Source organism: Prionailurus viverrinus, chromosome E1, assembly GCF_022837055.1.
Source record: "Prionailurus viverrinus isolate Anna chromosome E1, UM_Priviv_1.0, whole genome shotgun sequence".
NCBI classification, from domain to species: Eukaryota; Metazoa; Chordata; class Mammalia; order Carnivora; family Felidae; genus Prionailurus; species Prionailurus viverrinus.
Genome location: NC_062574.1, coordinates 10,331,901 through 10,358,575, shown reverse-complemented (window position 1 = coordinate 10,358,575; position 26,675 = coordinate 10,331,901). Strand labels below are relative to the sequence as shown.

The 26,675-nt window shown below is 42.9% G+C and overlaps 1 protein-coding gene across 3 annotated transcripts in view; it reads right to left on the bottom strand.

Moving 5' to 3' along the window:
* Positions 1–818: 818 nt before the first annotated feature.
* The window catches only part of ULK2 (unc-51 like autophagy activating kinase 2), an 84,781-nt gene continuing 58,924 nt past the window's right edge, over positions 819–26,675 (bottom strand). For 2 of the 3 annotated variants that reach the window (XM_047831990.1, XM_047831989.1), the window contains 12 exons: positions 26,202–26,347; positions 24,198–24,278; positions 22,067–22,353; positions 20,499–20,686; positions 19,989–20,092; positions 11,866–12,015; positions 10,334–10,542; positions 8,140–8,330; positions 7,570–7,688; positions 6,571–6,728; positions 4,101–4,236; positions 819–3,183 (listed from right to left, as the gene is read on the bottom strand). In XM_047831990.1, the coding sequence (XP_047687946.1) occupies positions 3,125–3,183; positions 4,101–4,236; positions 6,571–6,728; positions 7,570–7,688; positions 8,140–8,330; positions 10,334–10,542; positions 11,866–12,015; positions 19,989–20,092; positions 20,499–20,686; positions 22,067–22,353; positions 24,198–24,278; positions 26,202–26,347 (1,828 nt within the window). In that variant the 3' untranslated portion in view covers positions 819–3,124. The remainder of the gene's footprint in view (positions 3,184–4,100; positions 4,237–6,570; positions 6,729–7,569; positions 7,689–8,139; positions 8,331–10,333; positions 10,543–11,865; positions 12,016–19,988; positions 20,093–20,498; positions 20,687–22,066; positions 22,354–24,197; positions 24,279–26,201; positions 26,348–26,675) is intronic. The other variant, XM_047831991.1, reaches the window with a different exon arrangement.

Sequence of the window (26,675 nt, the reverse complement as noted above, 5' to 3'; positions counted from 1 at the left end):
TCCCGGAGAGCGAGGCTTTTCTAGGTGGATCGGGTCTGAGGCGGTTCCCTCTGACTCTGGTAAGGAAAACACCGTCTTGACCCTCTCCCACAGGCAGTCTTCTCACAAGGGCTTGGATAAACAAGGAAGAGACTCGAGCAGGTCCCGAGAGCTTCCGTGGCTGAAGATTCACGGGTCCGGGCCCCAGAGGTGAACCGTCTGAGGGCCGCGTGGAGATGGGCACAGATGCTTCGAAGACGCACCTCTCGGTGGAGGGAGAACATCACGCTCCCCGAGCAGTAGCTCCTCGCTGTCTCGGACACCAGCAGGCAACCCTCCTGGAGCCACACACCGCGCTTTATCTCAGAAAGGATTTAAGACAGTCTGTAGAGACTCCACGCGTGGGAGGTCGTCCTGCAATCACTTCTGTCACCTCAACGGCTTCCTAGATACCTGAGTCAATGGCTTCATGTCCACTATGTCCCCGCTCAGCTTCTCCCTTGTGGCCCTGTGGAGACTGAGGAGGACCCGGCCCTGCCAGGAAGCTCCTCTCCAGGACTCCGGCAGAAACAAGACCATTGCTGCCTCGACTGTTCCTCTGGGCAGGGATAAGGGCGCGTGGACTGTGGGAACCGTTAGGTCCAGGACAGGGTGCCGTTATAAAGGCAAACCCTTACAGCGGGAAGAGCTGGTTAGCAAATTCACCGAGCAGGCCTCTGTTTACATGCGTGTGCTCAGTAACTTCCCACGTTATGCCTTCAATACGGGTGTCAACCCATGGATGTGTAGACTGGCCCATTTCTACCGTATGAAACAGATGATACGGAATTAAAAAGTACTCGTGGAAACATAAAGCATTTATTATTGCTATAGTCAAGGCAAGATCTCTGAAAACAATTGGCCTTGAAAATGGAAGTAGAATCAGAACCGTTATTCATGAGTTTACAGTTTGTTCTTTGCTGTTCAGACTTCACGGTTTCACACACAGCATCTATCACAAGACGGACCTTCATTATACAAGAGGAGGAAGAATGAACTTGGAAGTCACAAAGCATGGCTTAACTACCTCACTAGTTACCTGACTTCAGACACATCACTTACTTGCTGAGAACCTGTTTCATCCTGTTTAAAGAAAAAAATAAAATAAAAAAAAAAATAAAGGACAGGGCGGAGGGGCCAGAAGGAACCCAGCCCCTTGGAGGATCTACTGAGAGAACGCGGCTGATAACTACGAGAAGGTGAATGAAATTGCTCGGTATGCTTGAAGGAATTATGCAAACTAGAGTGTCCCTAATACCAGTGCTTGTCACCCCCGCAGGGAGGCGCAGGAGTCCTCATCGCGTAGTCTACACGCCTGGCAGCCTGCGCTGACAGTCACCGAGCATCGGAAATCTTGGGGCAGGACAAAGGATATTAGTGACCAAGCCTCCAAACTCACTGAGGAAGGAGCTGGCTTGACAAGCCACGTAATACGGACCCAGCTTTGCCCTAGAAACACTTTGTCACTTTTATTTTACCTCAATATACATCTGTACAGGCAATAATAAAAAGGCTATTACACAACAATTCAGTGAGTTTTACCTAGTTTCAAGAATAATGCATATGCAGTTACAAATGGGAGGTAGAAACACTGTATTAAAGACCTAAAAATACAAACATCATATAAATAAATGTTCAAATTAAGTGCTGGAATTTCATACAGATAAATAAGGTAAAAATTACATTACTTCGTCAAAGTAAAAGAAAAACCATGTTTTTGTTTGTCTTTATCAGTATGCTAAAATTAGATTAATGCCAAAGAGCTTCTGTGCAATTTGTCAGAGTTCAGATTATATTATCTAAAAGGATAAAGATATAAGGATTAAAAGTGGAGAATGTTTATTCAAGTATTCAAGCAGGTGAGTAAAAGAAATCAAACAATACACAACATAGGAACGGTTTCTGGAAGGATGTTAACTGCCCGCATTCTCCACGTCTAGCTATCTGGTGACTAGCTATCTGGTGAACTGTCAGGATTAACGTGAAAAATACACATTAGGCTGGAGAGAGAGCTGCCCATTTTCCTAAGAGAAAACAAACCTCATTTTTCACTAACTTCATGTAGAAAACTCCACATCACTAACAAGCCTTTAGGTCGCCAACTTTGTTGTGGCCCGGCTAAAATTCTTGTGAGTCTCCCGATTGATACTCTTTCTAATACTGCCCAAATAAACCTAGCCTTTAGTAAACGTAGAGATCACAGGCGTCAATGCACATTCTGCATGCACGGTAAAAAATAAAACCAGAGGCAAACGACCAGCAACTCAAAAATACCACTGAGAAAATCTGTTACGTGTGGATGAACAGGTTAAAAAAATGCAACGGTCCACATGAACACAAGTTTTTACCGTTTAAAAGTCCACTAGACATTACATGTGAATTCTGGAAAGGGTGTGTGTATAGAATATAATCAAGTAAAATATTTTAAACAAGTCCATTGTGCCTCAGTTAGTTTTAAATTGCAAAATCCAATGCACAGTTGTTTTAATAAATTAGTGCAATATGAAAGATTTTGGAAGAGTAACATGTGTCCATATTAGATCAGATGGAAGATTTCACAATTTCTTCCAAGAGCCTTCTTTCAGCTGGTTCTTAAGCTATTTCCTCCTGAGCTGTTTAAGGATGTGTGCTCAGATTTAGACAAACCTACCCCAGATATCAAACTGCCCGGATGAGATGTAGATTTTTTTTTTTTCTTTTTACTTTTATACCTCAGTAAATACATGGAATTTCACACACTGCTCCGATGAACGAGTAAAGAGCCACTCATTTTGTTCCCCTCTTGATCGTCTTTAAGAATAACTGCACTGATAGTTCTATTTCTAAGGTACGTTTATTTACCAGGTTCGAACTGAGAGCCAAGTGGAATACTCTTGCTGCTGCTTCTACAAAGAAAAGGGGAAGGGGTGTCGTCTCCGATAAGGCAGATTTCCTACAAGTATGTAGTTTTGGATTGTTCTTCCTTTGTGAAGTCACTGCTTGGTCTTTGGTAGTCACCAGGTGAGAAACTACGGTTTCCTGGAGATGGGGAACCAGAACCCGAGCTGTCATCCCAAACTTCTGTCCTCAATTCCACCACTGGTCCAGGGGCCGGACCGGCTGCCGCTCACAGGGTCGCGGTGCTACAGCAGAGTGCCGACAATCTTCTTTCAATACTAGTTTTATCTAGAAATAAAGTAAGTTCAGAGCAAAAGTCATTTCTGTTTTCAAAACCAAGGGCAGAACAAATGGAAAAACAAACAAACAAACAAAAAAACAAAACCAAAACCACTTTCCACCTACATCCTTGTCTCTGTTCTATCTTTGCCCCAAAGTGAACCATTCTGAAGATTTTTTCTTCTTTCTGCCTGATAATTGTTTAGATATAATGTCTAGCTCAGTGATGCACAGGAGCAAAATGTAGGTTAGCAAGTCAAATAAAGAAAATTTAGGTTTTAATAGCTAGCTTGCTCACAACTGCACATCATTTTAGAATTGCAGTCCCCTTGAGGCTCTTCAAAATGTGGTGTGACCACCTATGCTCCCAAGCCCCTCCTCAAACACCAGGGCTTAAACTCCACAAATGGTATCATCATCCTAGTACTCTCTAAATCTCCACTCTGTTGTCTATACCCGATCTGGGGTACGTAGGATCTTCATAAAGTTCTTTTTTTTTTTTTCCCACAATTTTTGAGAGGAGAGAGAGCACTAGTGGGGGAGGGGCAGAGAGAGGGGGGAGAGACAGGATCCGAAGCAGGCTCTGCACTGAAGCCCACGGGGCTTAAAATAGTTGCATGTATTATTATTTAACAAAAACAGAGTTCTCTACATACACAAACACACATCTTCCAACACGGTAATGTGGTATAAAAATCAAAAGCCATCAATCATTACATTATAAGCATGATCTCCGTTCCTCAAACAACTCTCTCATCTTTTAGAAGCAGCAGCAGACCGCACTAAGAATCGATGACTTGCCCAAAGTTGGAAAGCCAAGATTCAAACCCAGGCAGTACGACTCCAAACTCCAAGCTCTTCCTGCTGCACCCGTAGGAGGCAACTCAGCTGCAATCAATAACACACCACTTTCCAAGTCAACTTACATTTATGTACATTTTCAATATCTGCAGGGTCCTGGAGGATCTTCGTTAGGCCTTCCAAAAGAAGGGCTGCCTTATGATAGCGATAAACAATATCTTCTGTCTGCTGAAACATCTCATCCAGGGCTGCAGACTGAACCTGAAGCCAATCAGCAAGAGCAAGGAGATTCTCAACTTTTCCACGAAAATACACATCCATCTGGGCAATGCAGCTTTAAATGATATCTAACACATTTTGACGAGATGATATAATCTACCAAACTACAAAACTTACTCCTAAGACTCATCAGATGAGCAGTATAAAGGAGCTTCTCGATGAAAGTTATTTTGCCTTCAAACATAATCCCGTACTCAGAGAGATTCATGATTCAGCGTTTATACTTCTAAATTGGCTCTTCTATGGCTACACTAAAAAGTTTATTTTAAACATATACTCTCACACTAGGGAAACCTGACATTTCATTAAGGTAGATTTTGTTATAATAAGATAATTAAATGGTGGTAAAAGCCATTTAATAGCTTCCTTTAGCCAAAGAACTTTCTGGCGTAGTCACCCATTCATTCGGGGGTGTTTACAAGTGCCAAGCACTGCACATACCACGACGGAGAACTCACAGTCTGGAGGGACACACAGGCCTGAAAACATGGCTTGCTAATTCCACGAGACTCGTGGTTGTGTAGGAGGAAGCCCCGAGATGGGACGGAACACATACCGGGCACATCTAACCACCCCGTGGCACACGGAGATTAGGGAAAGCCTCCAGGAAGTGGTGTGTCGGCTGAGTCATAAAGGAGTAGAGGTGATGAGAAAGGTGGGCAGGGGCTTTCCAGAAAGAGGAGACTGTAGTATTATGCACAGGTCATGACTATTTGAGAAGTCTTCTCAATGGTATTCTGATTTCCTTGTTAAAAAGTAGACGACAGGCCCAAAATGGCACCACTTAGGCCAAGTCAGTAAGCCAGGACCTCACCTCACCTCACCTCACCTCACCTCACCTCACCTCACCTCACCTGACTGCATACCTCACCTGACTGCAGTTCCAATACCCCAGGTATGTAACCTCGAACCAGTCAACATGGCATTTCCTGGTCAGCACTAGGAAATTTACTGATTGACCCCTTCCTTCCACACTTCAGTTTCCCTTAGAAGGGTAACTTTGCCTAAACAACGCATTCCTTGCTAATGAACTCTTTTCCTCTTTTTTACTACCCCCTTCTCCCTTCAAACACCTTTGTTTTATTTAGCTCAGTAAAGCTCTCCTCTACTTGCTAGATGAAATGCTGCCTGATGCATGAATCATTTCACAAAAGCCAATTAGATCTTCAATTTTACTTGGTTGAATTTTGTTCTTTAACGTTCTCTTCAGTCATTAAAAGCCGGGACTGCCAGTAACCCAGTATCCTGAGGTGTACTTGCCGATATGATCTGCTTCTTTCAAAAAATACTTGAAAGCCACTTACAATAAAACATATAAAATGGGTACAGAAAATCCATTCTGAAAAGGATGAGGAAATGACTAAACATGGTGCTAATATCACAAAGTTTGCTGCGCAGCCAGGACAAAAGGAGGGACTTATTCAAGTTACACTGCTCTTGTTATCAGAAAAGGAAGAACAGCTAAACTCCTCAGGAGAGGACATTTTTCTCGGCCCCAAGTTTTAAAAATAATTTATCATATGAAGTCTCAAACCAGTATAGAGTGATACAATGCCTATTATTCATATCAATAGTTTAGAGCAAAATAATGTATGTTATGCTTATCAACAGTTTATACTCCAAAGTCATTTTCATTTGACTTTTGATAATGAATGGCTTGCAGAATAAGGCCAAGGGTAACATAACCGTACAATTCAAAGTAGACATATTCTGGGGCGAGGAGGTAGATTTATTATGTTAATGTGGCAAAAATAAGATTGCTCAATAATTTTCTTCCCCACTAAACTACTTAACAGTCTCTAATTTCATCACTACTTCAGAGCAACTTTTCCCCCATGAGATAGAAACAAATTATTTCCAACAGTAGACCCAAATAATTGGAAAAGCAAATTTTACTTTGTGTTGAATGCTTCAGTAAGGTCAGTAAGTGGAATCTGGGCACGTGGACTTTTGTGGACTGGTAAACAGAGCGGTATTTTTCCTAATGTTTTATTATGCCAGAATTTCTTAGACAGTACAAAATGCAGAAACAGATCCAGCCAAAGTGTTTAGATGCAAAGTATAAGAAGATTAGATCATGCCTAAGGTTAGCAATTTTTAGGAGGTACAATAACACTTCACCGAATGCGGTAACCAACGTTATTTAATGTGTCACCTGTGCTCGTGAAGTCCAAGTCCTCCTTTAGTAAGAGGCTATCACCGTGTTTGGGACTTGGGAGCAGTCAAGGGCACAAACTCTTTTTAAAACGATAAGGTCAAGCAGGTATTCAACTCAAAAGATACTCTTAAATAATGTTAAACCGTAGAAAGGGTTACCATTTCTACAGCACAATTATAGATGAGTTTCTCTGCAGTCACGCTGCTGATTTCATCAATAAATCTCTGTTTGTCAGAGAAGAAGCGAGTCAGCTCTTCCGTAAGTTTCTTGCACATGGTGATGCAGAATTTGTATCGTTCATTCAAATTCTTGACAACTGAAAAGAAGTTGAGATGAGAATTTTATTTTTCCTCCACAAGTCAAGTCACAGTGACATGCACTTTTCCTGCTGATTTAAGGAAAGTGACATTAAATGATCATTGAAAAAAATGACCGGGGTTGGGGTGGGTGGCTCGGTCGATTAAGTGTCCAACTTCGACCCCGGTCGTGATCCCACAGTTCATGCGTTTGAACCCCATGTCGGGCTCTGTGCTGACAGCGCAGACCCTGGAGCCTGCTTCAGATTCCGTGTTTTCCACCTCCTCTCTGCCCCTCCCCCACTCTCAAAAATAAACATTAAAAAACAAAAAAGACCAGAAATCAGATTCTTTCATGTGTTCTCTTCCACTTCACTTCCAACTGTTCCCTGTATGAATTAAATGGCAAAAACAAAAAACAGAAAAATCAGAATCTTTGCCCAGTTAAGAATATTTAAATGTTTTTTGAAAATTATTATCTATTTATTTTGAGAGAGAGAGAGAGAGAGGGAGGGGTGGGGGGAGGGGGGAGAGAGAGAGAGAGAGAGGGAGAGAGGGAGAGAGGGAGAGGGGGAGAGAGGGAGAGGGGGAGAGAGAGGGAGAGGGGGAGAGAGGGGGAAAGGGGCGGGGGGGAGGGAGAATCCCAAGCAGGCTCTGAGCTGTCAGCACACAGCCTGACTTGGGGCTCGATCCCATAAACCGTGACATCATGACCTGAGCTGAAATCATGAGTCTGATGCTCAACCGACTGAGCCACCCAGGCACCCCTACGAATATTTACCAACACAGGGATTCCTCATCACAAACTCTCAGTGCAAAGGGGAAAGGAGCAGCTCGAGGACCGTCACGCCCCACCCATACCTTGTTTCACGGCCGTGGATGGGCTCAGTTTCCCGGACTTGACCTGGGCTTTGGCGAGATGCAGCGATGCGGCTAGAAGCTGTGCCGCCTTCATGTACAACACCAGCTGCTCCACCCGCCTGTGCCCAGAAGACAGCAGAGTGTTATCCTGGGACCCACATGCCAGACTCAGCTCTCTACTCATCAGGTCACCATTAAAACAGCATTTCTAAAGGAGTATCATTCTCCTGGATATGTTTTAATGCACAAGTAACTCTGGAAGGAAGAAGGTTCATGAAAAAGATGTGTGTGTGCTTTGAACACAACAGGTCTACTCAAAGAAAAATCAGTATGATCCCTTTATCACCAAATACCTTCGACAGTGTAAGATACAAAGAGAAGGCAACGCTAGGGTTGCGGAATCTTCAAGTCTTGGCTCATATAGTGAGATCTCGCACAACGGAACAACTCGGGGCTCCCTTGAAGCCCTGAGATGGGATGTGATCTCGGCGTGCGACAAGGTCTCCATCTCAGACGTGAATTTACAGAAAGCATGGAGGATCTGGAAGTGAATGGCTGGGGAGCACCTACCCCCAGTCTTTGCTTAGTTGGCTGATCTGGTCCACGACCACGCTCTCCTGGATCTGGTACAAGGAGACGGCGGATGAGACAGCCGACGCGCACAGCTCCGGGTCTCCTCCCCGCGCGGCTGTCAGGTCCAGCACGCACTCGGTGAACATCAGCATCACACTGAGGTGGCGTAAGGCGTCTGTGTGTTCTCGCTGTGGCAAAGCCAATTTGTCTTAGAAACTTTCAGTGAAGAGGAGGCGTGTACTCTTTCCTGTATATAAGCCATGGCCGGCGCTAATGTTTTTCTATACTTATGAATATCAGAATGAGCAAAACAGACGAAGATTTTTAAATTCCAGAAGACTAGTAAGAAAATAAACACAGGTGAAACCAAATGTGGGTATGCGCATGTGTCTGTGTGTATGTATGAGAGCAGCCCCAAACTTAAGTGTCAAAGGAATGAGGTCACCGTGTTTTACCAGAAAAACAAAAACAAAGACAAGCACAACCCCAAAACTAAACAATTAAATCAACATACTTGAGACAAAAACATGACCAAATAAGCATCAGGATTTTAAGGATATCCTTTACACTAAACCACCCTTCTTGCTAGTTTAGTAAATTCTACTGACTTAGAGTTCCAGAGATGTTTTATTTTAATTTCTGGTGAGTTTTCAGTTCACAGTGACTCCTAATACCAAAGCTCTAAATTTCTGTGAGCTGTTCACTTAAAGAGGGGAGTATAGACATAATAGCATGCTTTAAAAAATGAGCATTCTAAAAGTAATGTGGGTTTTTGTTTTTTTGTTTTTTGAGAGGGCCCAAGTGAACCAGGGGCAGAGAGGGAGGGAGGGAGAGGGAGAGAGAGAGAGAGACAGAGAGAGAGAGAGAGAGACAGAGAGAGAGAGAGAGAGAGAGAGAGAGAGAGAGAGAGAGAGAGAATATCCCATGAGGGGCAGAAAGAGAGAGAAAATGAGAGAGAGAGAGAAGGAAAGGGAGAGAAGTGAGGCTCACCCAAAGCAAGGCTCGTGCTCACCCAATGCAGGGCTTGAACTCACAAACCCTGAGATCATGACTTTAGCCAAGGCTGAGCAACCCAGGCACCCTAAATTAATGTTGTTTTGAGATGTGCTTTTAGCTATAAATGTTTTTTGAAAGCTCAAATAAGACTAAGCTTCTCATTCTCCTTCTATGATGAAAAAAGGAGAATCATTTTCCTAGAAAAAGGAGAATAAACCAATTAACTTTTGAAAGTCTCTCTGCTCTCTGACAGCATATTGGACTGTACATTCCAATACACTGGAAAATGTACTAGAACACAATTTGTGTCTAGTTTGATGGAAACTGAAAAAACTCTGAAAACTGCTTTCCCAATCTTAGGACTGGATTGTACATATTTTCAAAATCACAACTAAAACTTCTACAAAATCACTACTAAATTTTGCATGCAACATTTTATAACTTTTATGTGAAATATTTAATTCTCATTCATGCAAAATAAAAACGTTAGTTGGAGGTCCGGCATGGAGAGAGAATTTGTTCTCTGTTGGCCCGGAGAACTGATCATTTTAATTTGAAATGCTAAGTCAGCATTGTAATCAGGACTGAGGACACAGTGTAGGCCACTGGGTGCTGTCCTGGAGTCGAGTCTGAGGAACTGAACTGGCACAGTCTTTGGAGTCGCAAAATTAACTTCTGTCGTTCTGAATGTGTGTTCAGCGTGCTTCAGATTAGGCTGCGTTTTTCCCTGTGGAACTGGCTCCACCGAGGGAGGGTGCTGGTCTACAAATGTGAGCATTTGCTTGGCAGGTTTATTTCTCAGTGCGACTAATCTGGCATTATGCTTTATTATTTCATAAGCCTAAGTGTATTGCTTTTATCTTATGAAGAAAAGCAAGCGGTGAGAATAAAAAGTTACGGTTTCAGGACAAAGACTGTGCTTTACAAATCCCATAACTAGCAAATAAACTTCAGATTAAAAAAAAAATCTCCATGTGTCACTTCCTCTCAACCAATGCTTGTTCTGGATGAGTGTCACTGTTAACATTACTCTAAAAACACATCAGCAATGTTTTTCAAGGAGAAAAGGACAAGGTGAGTTAAAGAGAAGAAAAAAGCTTCAGAACTTTTGTGTATTCTGCCCTTTCCTCATTGCTAGAACCTTCTTCCGTGCTCTCGACATTACAGCGACACGCCACAGGGGTCTCTTCTCTACCTCCATCAGTGTCTCCTCTGGCAGTTCAGGGGCTTCAAAGGTGATGAGCCCCTCTAGGCTGGGGGGTGAAGCACCATAAGGCATGTATCTCAGGCCGGGAGCCGCCTCCGCTCCCGGAGGGGAGGACCCCGAGCACGGCCCTGGCGGGGAGCCCACGCACGCGCGGCCGCTGGCGGAGCACAGGGAGCCTCCGGAGCCGCTGGAGCCCGCTGCAAGAGAACAGGACATGCGGCGCAGGGCCCGCAGTGAGCGCCTGCGCCCACCATCCAAGGAACAAAGGAAATGTTAAAAGAAAAGGCACCGACCCCCTGGGTTTTAGTTTTCCAAGTTCCCCTCTGTTCTTCTTTTATACGTACATTCCACAGACATCATCATGGCTCGTTTTAAACTAATCTGCGACATGCACATCTCTCCCTGTTGCTCCGTAGTCTTTACTGCAACATGCGGTCGGTGCAGAGCAGTTCACTAAATTTTTATAGCTACCGGTTATCGGAAGATTTGTACCATTTCTGATTTTTGTATCACAAATAACACTATAATGAAATCCAAAGCGTTTCCTTCCTCTGAGAGGCTCGTTTGTGATCAATACTCCGAAGTGCTGGTGTAAACAGGAGTGGGATTTCCACAGAGCAAATGTGACCCCCGCTTTTACAGCCCTGGGGACAACCGCGTCACGGCCTCCTGCGGTAGTGGCTGTGAGGCAGCGCGCCGATCCCGCCAACCTTCAGCGACGCTGGGCGTCAGTCTTTTAGTGTTGGCTTAGTTAACAGGTAAAAAACGTTACTTTCTGAAAATTGTATTTTATGATTACTTAATACTTCTAATAATCCGAAGAACAAGATCGTTGGCTCTACCTCCTCTCTCGTTATCTGTTTACAATCCTTTGCTTACGAATCTACTGACATCGTGATCGGTCACTTACTCAGTGTAAGAGAACTCAGAGAACCCACGGTCCAATATAGAAGATGATGTCAAACGAGAACTCATTTCAAGTCCAATCTAAGTGCTTTCTTCATTTAGGGTATTAACGACCTACGTGTAGAGCATGGAGGATGATAAAACCAATCTATTGACCTGTCTCAATGCAGACAGGATTCAGTGCAAAGACTGGGGCCCAAGGTACAAAAAAGGTAAGACTCAGGTTTCTAAAAGGACAAAGCAAAGACAGACAACCATCTACCATTCCAAAACATGTACTAAACGTACTAAATTAAGCCTTTAATATAAGCTAAGAAGCACCATATAGGCATAGCTGCTTCATCATGGAGAAGTCGCACTTCGACTGTATCGCTGTAATATCGCATGTTGTAAATATACAGTACTTTTATTTTATCAGGTTTCCCCCTCCCACAAATAAGGTCCCATTCATACCTTACAACCCTTTAAGGTAAAGACAATGATGATCTCCATGTCATTGGTAAAGAAACTGAAGTCCAGAGAGGTCAAGGGACTTGCTCAGCCACACCATTAAGCCATCAACAGAACACTGTGCTCCCAACACTAGCCAAAATCATAATAAGACGATGCTTCACCTGAGGTTGTTCTCGTTCGAAGGACCATATGGGTACAAGTGGGGGCCGTGGCACTGTGTGGAGGAGATCCTACAGTGAACAGGACAGCCCTGGAACTTGCTGCTGTTCCTATGGGAGGTGCCAGTACCACACCACAAGCTCCTGCGGGGGCTACGGTGAAAAGGTCACAAGATGTTACATCGTTTTGATAGTGTTTCTTTTGGGGGCTGGGATTATAGGGAGACCTGTACTTTTATATCAGGGTTGTTTTCTTTTCCAATAAGCATTTATTACTCTTAAAATCAGAAATGCAACGTAGGTCTCCACTAATAGTGTTTTGTAGTAATCTCTTCACAGCTGTGAATCTTCTTTACCCCAAAGCCTTGGATGCAGAGTCACTTCCGTGAACTTCCAGAGTATGTGACCTGCAGTCATGCCTGTTGAGGGTCATTTGAAAAAGTGGAAACCAAGTATTTAGAATAAAAACGTGAGGTAAAGCTGAAGGAAGAACAGGAGTCTCCACAGAGTAAGAGCTTGAAAAGAGAGAGAGAGTGGAGTCGAAGCACACGCCTTGGAACCGCAGCCGTGTGTCTGTCAGGGGGGTGTGAGGTGGGTCCAATGTCAGAGGGGCCTGATGGGCTTAGCGTGGGCTAAAGGAAGATGAGGAGAAAAGTCCCTCTCCACCAAACTAAAGCGAATGAACAGAAGTCGTCCAAAGCTCTTTCACATCCAAGCATCTCGAAAACATTACATTTCTGAGGTCACAGGATGGAGGCAAATCACAAATTTAAAAGTAGAAACACTGAACCAGACACAGAAAAGAATTGCCATCAGTGTCCGTGATCCACAACAGAGCATGACAAACTTGAAGCATCTAATTAACAGAACAGACAGTTCATGAAAATCTTCTAGGGAGTAAGGGAACAGTTAAGTGGGAATCAATTAAATAGCACCTATTGTCACACAAGATGTACGAAACGACACAGATACTCTCTTTCTGTAACACTGTTATGATGTTATTTTATTGGGTATACATGTATTTAAAGATAATCATGGGTATATTTTAAGGGCCAATGATCCTATTGTTTCTTAAGGGCTTATGTTTTTATTTTCAGAAAAGGAAATTTCATGATTAGAGAAATGTGCAATTTCAAATGCTGACAATAAAGCTCATGTGGAAGATGGAAAAGAAAAAGAGAATAAAAATAATCAAATATGCATTTTCTGCCTAAATATTGTTTAAGGAGAAAAACCTGGTTTCACATCCACAAACTCGGACTGAAATCAGAACATATATTCGTGTAGAACTTACACAACCTATAAATTTAAATCTATTTGTGAAGGAGAACGAGACATAATATGCTCTTTCAAAAAAGCTATTTTCAAAAACGGTCCCAACAACCAGTGACTGACTTTTGGCAGAGAGCACACAGAGCAATCACTCCCAGAAGGGGCAGTGTGTGAGGGGCATCGCAGACCTGCTCCTCGGTGACACGACCGTAACTGGTGGAAATTACTTCTCAAAAAACAACCACTTAAAGCGGCTGCAAAATGTCCTGAGGGCATGCAGGAAATGAAACATTTATTCCAGAATATCTACCACATCTCGGTAAGAACCTGTGTCTCCACCCAGCCCCCACTCCGAGGGTGGAACCGGGGCGCGTAGATGAAATGCTAGAGCTTTACTGCCCTCACCTCAGTTCACTTGTCGAGCAGAGGTCTCGGGCCGGTAGAGAGAGGCAAGCCAAAAAGACCAGGGGCTTCCAGCCCACCCAGCACCCAGGTCACAAAGCAAGGGAGTCACTCTGAAAGAAATGGGCCAGCATCCTCACACCCAGCTCTAGAGAAGGGTGCCCAGAATTTTCCACGGTGGTGGAGACACGGAACGAAGAATTCTGAAATCCTCCCCAAGGAAATGGACTTTATTTGAAACAGATCACGAGAAAGTTCTCTGAGTGCACTGTCAAAAACAATGAAGATTTTGGTGATAAACAAATGAGGAGGCTACTGGCTCCATGAGAGCAGCAAGCTACCAAACAGACCATCTAGAAGGTTAATAGAGAGAACCAGGGAGAGAGACAGCTAAGAAGAGCCCTCCTGTGGTCAGAACGAGGCTGAAAGAAGACTGGCTTCAAAGACTACTTCTGCAAAAGGGCCAGCATTTAATCAGACAAGACCGGAACAATTCACACCCAACACGATTTGTCAAAAATAGAGCCCTCGGAGGGCAAGCCGCAGGGCCCACCAGTTGGCTGTGGTACCGACAGAGGGAGAGCCTGAGAGACCAAAGAAAGAGTGGAAGAGAGCCCCGTCAAAGCCACCGTCATCCCAGGGCAAGTGTACACATGGCCAAAGCTTGCTCTCCGAAGACCGACACCAGAGGGTTCACACTACCAGGCCTACAGATTTCACGGGAAGAGTCCAGACAAGACTAAACACATTAAGCCCAAAACAACAAGCCAAAGGGTAAGGGACTGGAGGAGTCAGAATTCAGAACTGCTACAGAACTATTATATAAAATGTCTGGTTTTCAACAATAAAAATGTGGTATGTGCAAATAAACAGTAAAGAGTGACCACACATAGGGCGCCTGGGAAGCTCAGTTGGTTGGGCGTCCGACTTTGGCTCAGGTCATGATCTTGCGGTTTGTGGGTTTGAGCCCCACGTTGGACTCTATGCTGACAGCTCGGAGCCTGGAGCCTGCTTCGGGTTCTGTCTCCCACTCCCTCTCTCTCTCTGTCCCTCCCCCACTCGTACTCTTTCTGTCTCTCAAAAATAAACAAACATTAAGAAACAATTTTTTTAAAAAAAGAGTGACCACACACATGAAGAAAAACAAACAGAAACTGCCCTTGAGAGGGCTCAAATGTCAAAATTAGCCGACTTCAAAGGAGCACTTTTAAACATCTCCAAATAACTAAAGGAAACCATACTTTAAAAAGTAAAGGAAAACTTTACACTTGTCAGAATGGCTAAAATAAAAAAAAAATGCAAGAAATAACAAGTGTTAGTGAAGACGTGGAGAAAAAGGCACCCTCACGCACTGCTGGTGGAAATGTCAACTGGTGCAGCCACTGTGGAAAACAGTATGAAGATTCCTCAAAAAATTAAAAATAGAATTACCCTATGGTCCAATAATTCCACTCCTAGGTATTTTCCCAAGCAAAATGAAAACACTCATTCAAAAAGATTTATGTGGGCCACCTGGGCGCCTTAGTTGAGTGTCCAACTTTGGCTCAGGTCATGACCTCACAGTTTGTGGGATGGAGCCCCACATGGGGCTTTGTGCTGACCGTGCGGAAACTGCTTCAGATTCTCTATCTCCCTCTCTCTCTGCCCCTCCCCTGTCCATGCTCACTCTCTCTCTCAAAAATAAATATTTAAAAAAATTTTTTTAAACCAAAAAGATATATGCACCCTATGTTTATTGTAGCATTATTTATAATAGCAAAGATATGGAAGCAACATAAGTGTCCATCAACAGATGGCTAGATAAAGAAAATGGTGTGTTGTGTGTGTGTGTGTGTGTGTTATCTATACAGTGGAATGCTATGCATCCATAAAAAAGGATTGGCATCTTGCCATCTGTGACAACATGGATGTACCTGGAGGGTATTTTGCCTAAATGAAACAAGTCAGACAGAGAAAGACAACACCAAATGATTTTATTCATATGTGGAACCCGAAAAACAAAACGAATAAACACAAAGGAAGAATCAGACCTACAAATACAAAGAACAAACTGATGGTTGCCAGAGGGGAAGGGTAGGGGGAAAGGCAAAATGGGTGAAGGGGAAAGGGAGATACAGGCTTCCAGTTACGGAATGAGTAAGTCATGGGAATAAAAGGTACAGCATAAGGAAGAGAGTAAATGATATTGTAATAGCATTTATGGTGACCGATGGTAGTTACACTTATGGTGACCAGAGCATAATGTATAGAGATGTTGAATTGCTATGTTGTATATCCAAAACTAATGTAACATTGTATGTCAACTATACTCAAGAAAAAAAAAATGTTTTTGAGAGAGAGCATGTGCAAGCTGGGGAGGGGCAGAGGATGACAGAGATTGAGAATCTCAAGCAGGCTCCATACCCAGCACAGGGCCCAATGCAGGGCTTGATCTCATGACTGTGAGATCATGACCTGAGCCAATATCAAGAGTCGGACGCTTAACCAACTGAGCCACACACGCCCCAAGAAAAAAAATTTAAAGTATGACATTAATGTCTCCTTAAATAAAGAATAGGAATACACAGAGAAATTATTAAGAAAAACCCCAAATGCAAATTCAGGAGTTAAAAAGAATAAGTGAAATTAAAAATTCACTACAGGGGTTCAACAGCAGATCTGAATTGGCAGAAGAAAAAAAATCCATCAGCTTGAAGATAAACCTACAGAGACTGTGCAATCTGAAGCATCAGGAGAAAAGAGAAAAGAATCTCAAAGAGCTATGAGACACCATTATGGGTACCTATGCATAGTGTGTATTATATGCATGATGGAAGCACCAGGAGGAGAGGAGAGACAAAAAAAAAAAAAAAAAAAAAAAAAAAAAAAATCCAAGTAAATGGTGGCTGAAAATTTCTCAGGTTTGAAGAAAAACATTAATCTGTATATCCAAGAAGCTCAACAGACTCAAAGTAAGATAAAGTCAAAGAAATCCACACCCAGATACATCAGAGTAAAACAGCAAAAACTGAAGACGAGGAGACAACTTTGGGAGCAGCAAGAGAAAAATGACCTGTCACATACAGGGGTTTCATTCAATCTATAGATCAATTGGGGAGTTAACAATAGTAAGTCTTCTGATCTATAAACATGGGTTTCTTTCCATATTTAGGTCTTCTTTAATTTATTTTATCAGTGCTTTGTAACTTTCAGAATAAAAGTTTTATCCTTTTATTAAATTTATTTCTAAGTATTTAAAAAAAATTTTTTTTTTTTTGCATTTATTTATTTTTGAGAAACAGAGTGAGACAAAGCGTGAGCAGGGGAGGGGCAGAGAGAGGAGGAGACACAGAATCCGAAGCAGGCTCCAGGCTCTGAGCAAGCAGTCAGCACAGAGCCTGATGCGGGGCTCGAACCCACCAACTGTGAGATTGTGACCTGAGCTGAAGTCGGACTCTCAACCAACTGAGCCACCCAGGCGCCCCCTAAGTGTTTTATTTCTGATGGTATCTTACATAGAATTGTTTTTTTAATGTCATTTTCAGATTGTTTCTTGCCAGTGTCTAAGAAATACAGTGGATTTTTGGATATTGATCTTATACCCTGTCATGCTACTGAATTTATTTATTAGTTCAAATAGTTTTTTAGTGGATTACTTGGGATTTTCTATATACAGGATCACGCCATCTGTGAATAGAGGTCATTTTATTTCTTCCTTTCCAAACTGGGTGTTTTGTTTGTTTGTTGTATTGTTGTAGTCATTTTTGCCAAGTTGCCCTGGCAAAAGCCACTGATGCGATGTAAAATGGAAGTGATGACAGCAAATATCTTTGTCTTGTTCCTGATCTTGGGGGAAAAGCATTCAATCTTTCATCATTAAGTATGATGTTAGTTGTGGGTTTATCAGGTGAGTAAACTCACTTCTATTCCTAGCATATTGAGTGTTATGTATTACCTTAATTGATTTTCATATGTTAAAGCATGTGAATCAAGGGAAAAATTTCATCTTAGCAGGTGATGCTAATATTCATATTGGAAACTCAAGGACCCAGGATAACCAAAACAATCTTGGAAAAGAACAAAGGGGGAGGACTCACATTTCCTTGGTTACTATAAAGCTATAGTAATCAAGGCAGTATGGTACCAGCATAATAACAGACATATAGATTGATATAATAGAATTAAGAGTCCAGAAATAAATGCATTTATAGTCAATAGATTTTTTACAAGGCTGGCAAAACAATTCAATGGAAGAGAGAATAATGTTTTCAATAAATAGTGCAGGAACCACTGAATATCCACACACAAAAGAATGAAGTTGGACTCCTACATCACATCATCCACAAGAAATAGGTCAGAGCAGATCACAGATCTAAATGTAAGAGCTAAGATATAAAACTCTTAGGAGAAAATATATAGTTAGCCAAGGGTCGGATGTTATTTAAGGAAGGGTATCTAGGGAAACTCAAAAACAACAGAGAAAAGTTTAGCCTGACACCTACAGGTACAGGAAAAACTAAGCATAGGCTAACTCCTAGCCAGAAAAACGAAAAACCTCATACTATTTAACTCAATTCCTTTTATCCAATATATCATGTCAGGCTTTCACACACAAAAAAATTAAAAGAGAAGCTAAAAGGTAAAACTAGTTTGATGAGACAGGGTAACCATCAGAACCAGACTCACAAATAGCAGATTGGAATTATCAGATTAGAAGTTTAAAATAACTGTGATTAATATGCTAAGGACTCTAATGGAAAAAGCAAACAACATGTAAGAATAGATGGATAATATAAGCAGAGAGATGGAAACTCTAATCAAAAGGACACATTATACATCAAAATCATCAAAACAGAAATGAATAATGCATTTGATGAGCTCATCAGTAGATGGACATGGCTGAGGAGAGAATCAGTTAGCTTAAAGATATGTCAACATGAACTTCCAAAATTGGAAAGCAAATACAAAGAAGAAGGAACACAAAAACAAAAACAGAATATTCAAGAACTGTAGGACAACTACAAAAGTATAACATATACATGATGGGAATATCAGAGGGGAAGAAAAAGGGAAAGGAATAGAAGAAATATATGAAGTAGTAATGACAGACCAAACCACAGATCCCAGGAAGCTCAGAGAACACCAAGATGAGTACCAAAAAAATTATACCTAGACCTATCATATTCAAACTACAGAGAATCAAGACAAAGCAAAAAATCTTGAAAGAAGCCAAAGAAAAAAACACCTCACCTATAGAGGAACAAGGGTAAGAATTACATCGGACTTCTCTTCAGAAACCATGCAAGCAAGAAAAGAGTGGAGCATTCTCTTTGGATTAGAAACCATGTTCAATCAGATATCTGATGATCCAGATATTTCCTTCTTTGGAAATATTTCCTTCTCCTAATGGGAGAGTCAATAAAAAAATTCTAGAGAAAACCAGAACAAAGAGATTACAACAGTGATTCTCAAATTTAAGTGTATATAATAATCACGTGGGGAGCTCATTAAAAATACAGAATCCTAGAATCCATTCCCAGAAAATGTGATTAAAAAGTCTGGGTTATGGTCTGCAACCTGCCCTTTGTTTTTATTTTTTTGACAAGCAGTCCAAGTAATCTAGAGGTGAGTCTGTGGACACAACAGTCCCTGAAACAACTATGAAAAGGCCAGGGGATCTCAGTGACCTACGTTTTTTATAGGATCTACTCACAGTAGAAGAAATGCTCAAGAGCATATGTGTATTTAAGCTCCCTTTGGCCAGTATTATCCTACCAACATAACCCAATCTTGGGCCAGAATTCCTTCTGACTCCTAGCTGTTGATCATCAAGATACCTAACGAGCCCCTATCTTGTTGTGCTGAGAAAGAAGATGAAATGACAGGAGTGGGTGAAGAAATCTGGGTCAGTAGGTTCATGAAGAGTCAACAGAAGCAGACAGGTGAAATCATTACTTTCTCTTGCCCTCCCACACAGCCAAAGATGGCCATGTTCTAATGCCTGGAAACCGTAAGTAGGCTACGTTAAATGGCAAAGGGTAATTAAAGTTGCAGATAGAACCGAAATTGCTAATCGGCTGGCCTTAGAATAAAGGGATTATCCTGGATTATCCAGTGGGTCCAATGTAATCACAAGCATCCTTTAAAGGTAGAATAGGGAGGCAGAAGGTCAGAGTCTAGACTGGTCCCCAATGGGAAGGGATCCAAACAAGGACTGAGGGCAGTCTCTAGATGCTGGAAAAGGCAAGGACATGCATTCCCCCCTAGAGCCTCCGGAAGAAATGCAGCCTTGTCAACACACTGATTTTAGCCCAGTAAGACCCACTGCAGACCTCTGACCTCCAGAAATGTACGATAACACATTTATGTTGTTTTAAGCTACACGCTTGTGGTTAATCTGTGGCAGCAATTATAGGAAACCAACGCATGCACTCACAAATTACCTGCCTAAAAAGAAACCACATTTGTCTTACCTATATCCATTGGTCGTTCTGTATTTAAGCTGTCCGTGCTGCCCTGATGTCCACCTAAAGGTATCTTTACTTGTTGATCTGATAATTTCCCAGTACTGACAGACCTAAAAAGAAGAATGGCGTTAATAACGGTAAAAGTATACTTTAAAAATCCAGACATTTAAATAATAAGGGGGATTTAAGCCAAGCCACAAAAGGGTTAACGGGAAGTCAGAGAAGAAGGAGACAAAAAATAGATACCAAACAATTCAAGGCAGAGATGAACTTCAATAACTGAAATAAACAAAAAGCAGAGATAGAACATTCAGGAAATTCAGTGAGAGCTCTGTATTCACAGTTGCAGGAAGCACCTGTAGGTTTTCAGAGATTCTAAGGGTACACAGTTCATATTATTAACCGTGTGGCATAAACCAGCTACTAACCCAATTTGGTCTGGTTGTCTTTATACCAGAAATATATGTACCATTACAGTTTTCATATCAAAGGCTGGAAGGAAATGCTGTCTTTTACCTGCCAAACACTGCCTTGTTCTGCTGCTCAGACTTCTGCCTCTCACTTCCTTGTACTAAGAGACAATGAGAGCATTCCCGTGGGTCACTCCCATCTTTAGACTGCCCTTCAGAAGGCCCATGACGAGTAACCAAGGCTAGCAGGTTGGAAGACGCTTGTGTTTTAGGTATTTTGAAAGGAGCTGTGGTCTGAGGAAGAAACATGTGGAAGCGAGTTACTACCATGCGGGCAGCATTCAGAGTTGTCAGGCTGCGCGGTGCGGCGCTCAGAAGCACAAGTCAGACCCAGGTTCACACACTGGCTCTTCCACTCCTGGACAGTTGGTTCATACCCTGTAGCCTCAATTTCCTTTCTCTGGGATTAAGTAGGATCATGTGTATAAAGCATTCAGGAAGTAAAGTGGCTTTAGACTGTGCCTAAACTAAGACTGTGCCTGGCACCCAGCAAGTGTTCATTAAATTGTAGCTGTTTTCACCACGAATCTTTTCCCTAGTGTACAAGAGTCTCCCTATCCGTGGTTTTGTTTCCCGCGGTCAACCTTGGTCTGGAATAGATGATCCTCCTTCTGAGGTATCATCAGAAGGTCAGCAGTAGCCTAACACTGCATCATAACACCTATATCACTGACCTCACTTCATCTCAACACACAGGCATTTTATCATCTCACATCATCACATCCCACTGTAGTGACCACAGTATGGTATTCTGAGACACACACACACACAGAGAGAGAGAGAGAGAGAGAGAGAGAGAGAAATATCACATTCATATAACTCTTATTACAGCATATGTAACTGTTCCCTTTTGTTATTAGCTATTATTAATCTCTTATTGTGCCTAATTTATAAATTTAACTTTATCGTAAGTATGTGTACATAAGAAAAAAACAGTACATATAGGGTTTAGTACTGTCTGTGGTTTCAGCTGTCCACTGAGGGTCTTGGAACATATCCCCTGGGGGTAAGGACTACTGTACTTAACTATACCATACACTAGCTCATGACCTACTGTCAAGAGTTCAGCTGGGCTACTCCACAGTATTGCTGCCTCTGCATTCAATTTGTGTGGCCAAATGGCCTGCAGGACCTTAAATGACCTTGAGCCCCTCATGTAAGCTTGTGACCTAGACAGCGGTTTGCACAGTCACAAGGAAATGTAAGTTCTGGATAGGACTCCTCCGACAGCCCTGGTCGTCAAAAGTCTCCCCCAGGCTTTCCCCTTATATGTCCCATAGATAAGACTCCTGTGGAGCTTACCAGAATCTCATTCTTTTGGTTTTAATTGGCCAATTTAGCTCAGGAACCCCAAAGAACTCGATCCATGAACCCTAATAAAGGCATGTGCCCCAGGTCCTGTCTCTCTCCGTCTGCACCTGCCTTGACGTCCCCGTGTGGCCTCTCGAGGCATGCCAGGTACGTCTGCCAAGACAGAGGAATGGAATTCTCTATTTCAATTTCTCTTGTGGTCTACTGCTGAACCTTGGCTCAACATCCGGCACTCGATGCTCCATTTAACAAACGCTAATTTAACAAAGTCCTAACACTGACAAAAGAGTTTAACAAACATACCTTAGTAGGAGAGCCAATGATTGTTGGTAAAGGAGTTTTAAAGAGCCAGTCTGAACTCCGAGGAGAGGACCCCATGTGCTTGGTGGGAGAGGTTCCAAGGCCACCGGGCCGACTGGGTTGAGGTGAGTAGCTGTACCCAACCCCAGCGTGGGATGGGCACACAGGGTCCGAGTGCTGCTTTCTGAGTTTCTGCTTGTTCTGGTAGATGTCAGTGAGGGTAGGGGCGCTCTGCAATCTAGCACCCAACAGGAGAGACTGTGGTGACTGGGCCTGTGGCACTGGAGAACCTGCCAAGAACGCAGCCAATGTTCACCCAAAGTGTGGGGCAAAACTTAACGGTTAAGAAGACAATTCTTAAAGTGAGAATTCTAACAAATGTCATATTTTTCAGGAGCTATTTAAAAAACTGTTTATTTGGCAAGAGACTATTTTCAAGCATCTTTTACAAAACAGTAACAAGCCCACAGTCATTGGGATTCTCAGGAGATAGAAGTTGATGATGGGTATGTTGGCTGTTTTTATCAGCAGCTAGCAAATAACTCAGATTAATGTATAGTCTGACTAGCACAAAAGAGAACTATATCATAAATTGTTAAAGTTAATTAAAACTACAAAAACCTACATTGAACAAAATGATTCCTACTCTTTATATGAATATATACTTTGGGGATACCAATGTAATTATTCTCTTTTCTCACGTAGCAGCTAAAAGAAACCTTTCAAAGCAACCCAGAATAACCCTTTAGATATGGGGAGATATATATATAAAATTAGATAATACAGTTTTCTAGGATTTTATTTTACTTGTCTAAAAATAACAAGCTAATTCACTTTTTTATGGATAATTCATTTTTTATCAGTTTCATTAGTGAAATTCACTTATAACCTAAAGAGTCCATATTCTCTACAAAGAAAACACTTGTCCACAGATCCTTGCCTCTTAAGGGCACACCATATCAAGAGCACACCGTATCAATAGGATCTTTTTGGGGTTTTCTTTGAGAGAGTGAGCACACACATATGAGCATGAGCAGGGGAGGGGCAGAGAGAGAGGAGAGAGAGAATGTCAAGCAGGCTCCAGGCTGTCAGAATAGAGCCTGATGTGGGGCTTGATCCCACAAACCATGAGATCATGACCTGAGCTGAAATCAAGAGTCAGATGCTCAAGCCACTGAGCCGCCCAGGTGCCCCGAAATGGGGCTTTGATATGGTAAACAGTTGGCAGCAGCAAGAGAATTCTCCACACAAACCTTGTTGTGGCCAATTTAAGGTCTACTACGTAAGCCTGGAGCTTCAGTTACAAATTCTTCGGAGCTTCTTGCAAGCCACACTACCACCAATAATGCCAAGGATCTATAAATCTCCTTGGTGACCCATAACCATCATCTTCCCCAAAAGAAATTAGAGCTTTTGCTACTGCTGCCCACTCCTAGCTTACTCTCTTCCTAAATCTGGGATTTTATCTTTCAGAACTGGGCACTGCCGTGTGTATGTGTGTGTGTATGTGCACGTATACATACCCATGTGTACGTATGTACACATATATACACACAAGTAAATAAAATTAACAGCAAAATGTTATGATTTGGAGAAAGTTACCTAAGACTTATTTTGAGGGAAACATAAAATATGAAGAACTAAGAAAAGAGTGATATTCTAAGTACCACAGGATTCCTTTAATTGGCCAACTCTTCAAATGCACATACAATAAAACTTGACTTACAAAAGTGTGATTTACACACATCTTTTCAGGCATATACATATTATATAATAAAGCAAATAAACATCTCTATTTCCTGCTTATCTCAGGTAGCTCTTATCTAGAATAGTAATCAAAACAATGAAATTTCATTTTCTAGATTGATTTTCATGATCTTTGTGACGATGACCAAAATTTAGCTCAGTTACTTAACTTCCAAGACTTACTTTCATAAAAGAATCATCTACCCAAAGAGAAATACTTTGTGGATTGGATGATACGCTAAAACATATTAGACCAAGATTCTAAACAGTAGGATAACAGATAAAATATTTCATGCCAGTTCTATTCTTTTGATAAGACTAGAGAAACATAACACAAATCCACTTACAACAGGATTAAAATTATTAGTACACCAAATATATTTCCTACCTGATGAGTTTCTACTCCTGGATTCATGACCCTGAGGATGCCCACAGCAGCACTGACTAAATTGCTCAGGAATGGTACCAACTATGAACGGGGAAATGGGGAAAAGGAGAAATGATTCAAAACCAACGAAGGACGGAAACAGGTAACACATGCACAAATTGCACAGTACATCATAGTTCACAAAATTTGATTAGGCAGAGATTTATTTCTGCTGACACTTACTGAGCGACCCATGTGCTGGGTGCTGGGCACGCTATACTCTGCCTTGAAACAAGATCACCAGGAAAGGAAGCCACGTAAACAAATTAAAGCCTGTTAACAGGTAGGTCAGTTAAGACAGAGAAGTACCAAGAGCTTGCCGTGTTTGAGGCGGGTGGAGCCGCAGGGGGCACAGCTGACTCACAGCCCAGCTGCTGTCCCTCTGCACCCACCCCATCCCTGAGGCTCCTGACAAGGCCAGTTCCCCAGGGCTGCTCCCAGACAGTGACCAACCGCATGTGGGCGAGGCACTAATTCAGGTCATTCCAGCAGGTCAGGGAACCTGGACAATGCAGTGTTTGGGGACGCCCCTTGGGCCTGGCTAAAAGGTTCCGAGAGCTCACGCTAGTCAAGACGCCCCCGCCCACGCCTCCTAGCTTCCTCTCCCCCTCCCAGGAGTCAGACCTGCAAGGTGATCTGAGGGGGCTCCCCCAGATTCCTGCTGCCCCCCGACCCCAGATCCATCACAGGCGTCTCCCAAGTCACTCTGGCACGTTCCTGCAGCTACCTTCTCTGCATCTACCTCTGAGAACCCAAACTAACAGGAGGAAGCGCTGAGAAGGCCCAGGGAGTTTAAGCAGACAGGAGACATGGGTCTATAAAAACAAAAAGGCACTGACTCGGTAACTACGCGGGCAGGCGACGCTTAGGTCCCGAGGAAGGGCCTTTTCCTTGAGTGCAAGCATAAGGCTTGGACCTTGTCTCCGGAGACCCTGAAGTGCCCCAAGCGCTGCTGAGGGGGTGAAGGAGGGCCAGGATTTTGTTCGGGGAAGATTTTTCAGCTAAGAAACAGCCTCAAAACCATTGCAGGTGAGGTGGAGAAGTAAATTTTCAAAAACATTATCATTATGGTTTTGTGTTTTTTTGAATCAGGGCTCCTGGGCACCACTTCCATCCTTCTCACTCCGCCTCCTCCTGAAATTTCCTCGCGTGCCCTCACTCTTACTCCAGCAGTTTTGCCTGAGGGTGGGGCCCTCTTCTTTTAGAAGTAAAAAATACATAAATACATTCATATACCTTGCGGGGGTGGGGGGGGAGGCAAGTTTGGGATCTGCACCATGAGGCCTTAAGACCTGCTGCCCGGGCCCTCTCTGCATCCCCTGCCCCTCCCCACCACACCGGTGAGGTCTCTCACGCACTCTGCCACCTCAGCGGCTTTGGCCTCTCTCTTGCTTATATCCTGAAGTTGGAGCACTTTCCCTCTCGATTCCACCGAAACTGTGGTTTAAGGTTCGCTTTTTGGTTTGTTGCTGCTGCTGCGTCCCTGCTTGTTCTAGCGTTCCCCTTGCCCTGCGTATGGTTTCCACGAGAGGTGGAAAGATCCGTGACGAAGCCGCTACCATCTTCCTCCCAGAGCTGGGAGGCCTCTGGAGAACACGAGCCAGCACGCAAGGTACACTATTGTCTTCTAATCCTCGTAAATCGGAGTGCTGAGTGGGTAGGCCTTTCATGTACTTTCCTCTAGGGTTTCTGATGTTGTGTGTTTACAGCCCAAGCCCAATGGAGAGACTTTTTATCCATAAGGCTCATTTATTATTACATTTCCAGTAGCGGTCCTAACAAATTTACACAGAGATGCTCAGGCGGGGGCCAGGTGTAGGGTGGAGCTGGGGGAAGGATATGGCTCCCCATCAGCTGAGAGTCACTGTCGTCGCGAGCCACCGTCACGACTGACATAAAGAGCGTCACGTCAGATTTGTCAGAGCGAATAAAAAAAGTTGAAAACAACAGCTTTGCTCTCCTTACCCAAAGGGGAAGGTGAATAAGGTCTGGAAGACCCAGTGGAGAGTCTCCGTCCAACTGTCTGCACTGTGTCTGCTGGTGCCGGGGAGCAGGATCCCAGCCGGAGGAAGCCCATAGGGCTGGTGTTAGACCTTCGTACCGCTGCAGATCTGAAAAGAAAAATAAAATTGTTCCCTCTCTGGCAGGTTCTAGGACTCTATTTCTGTCTTGTTTTTTTTTTTTTTTTTTTCTTTCTAAAACTTCCTGACAACCTGCCATGGAATAGAATTTTCTTTTTTAAAAGTTTATTTTTTTGAGAGAGACGGAGACAGAGCAAGTGGGGGAGGGGCAGAGAGAGAGTCCCAAGCAGGTTCCACGCCGTCAGCACAGAGCCCGACGTGGGGCTCGGACTCATGAAACTGTGAGATCATGACCTGAGCCGGAACCAAGAGTCAGACGCTTAACCAACCGAGCTACCCAGAATTTTTTAAAATATAT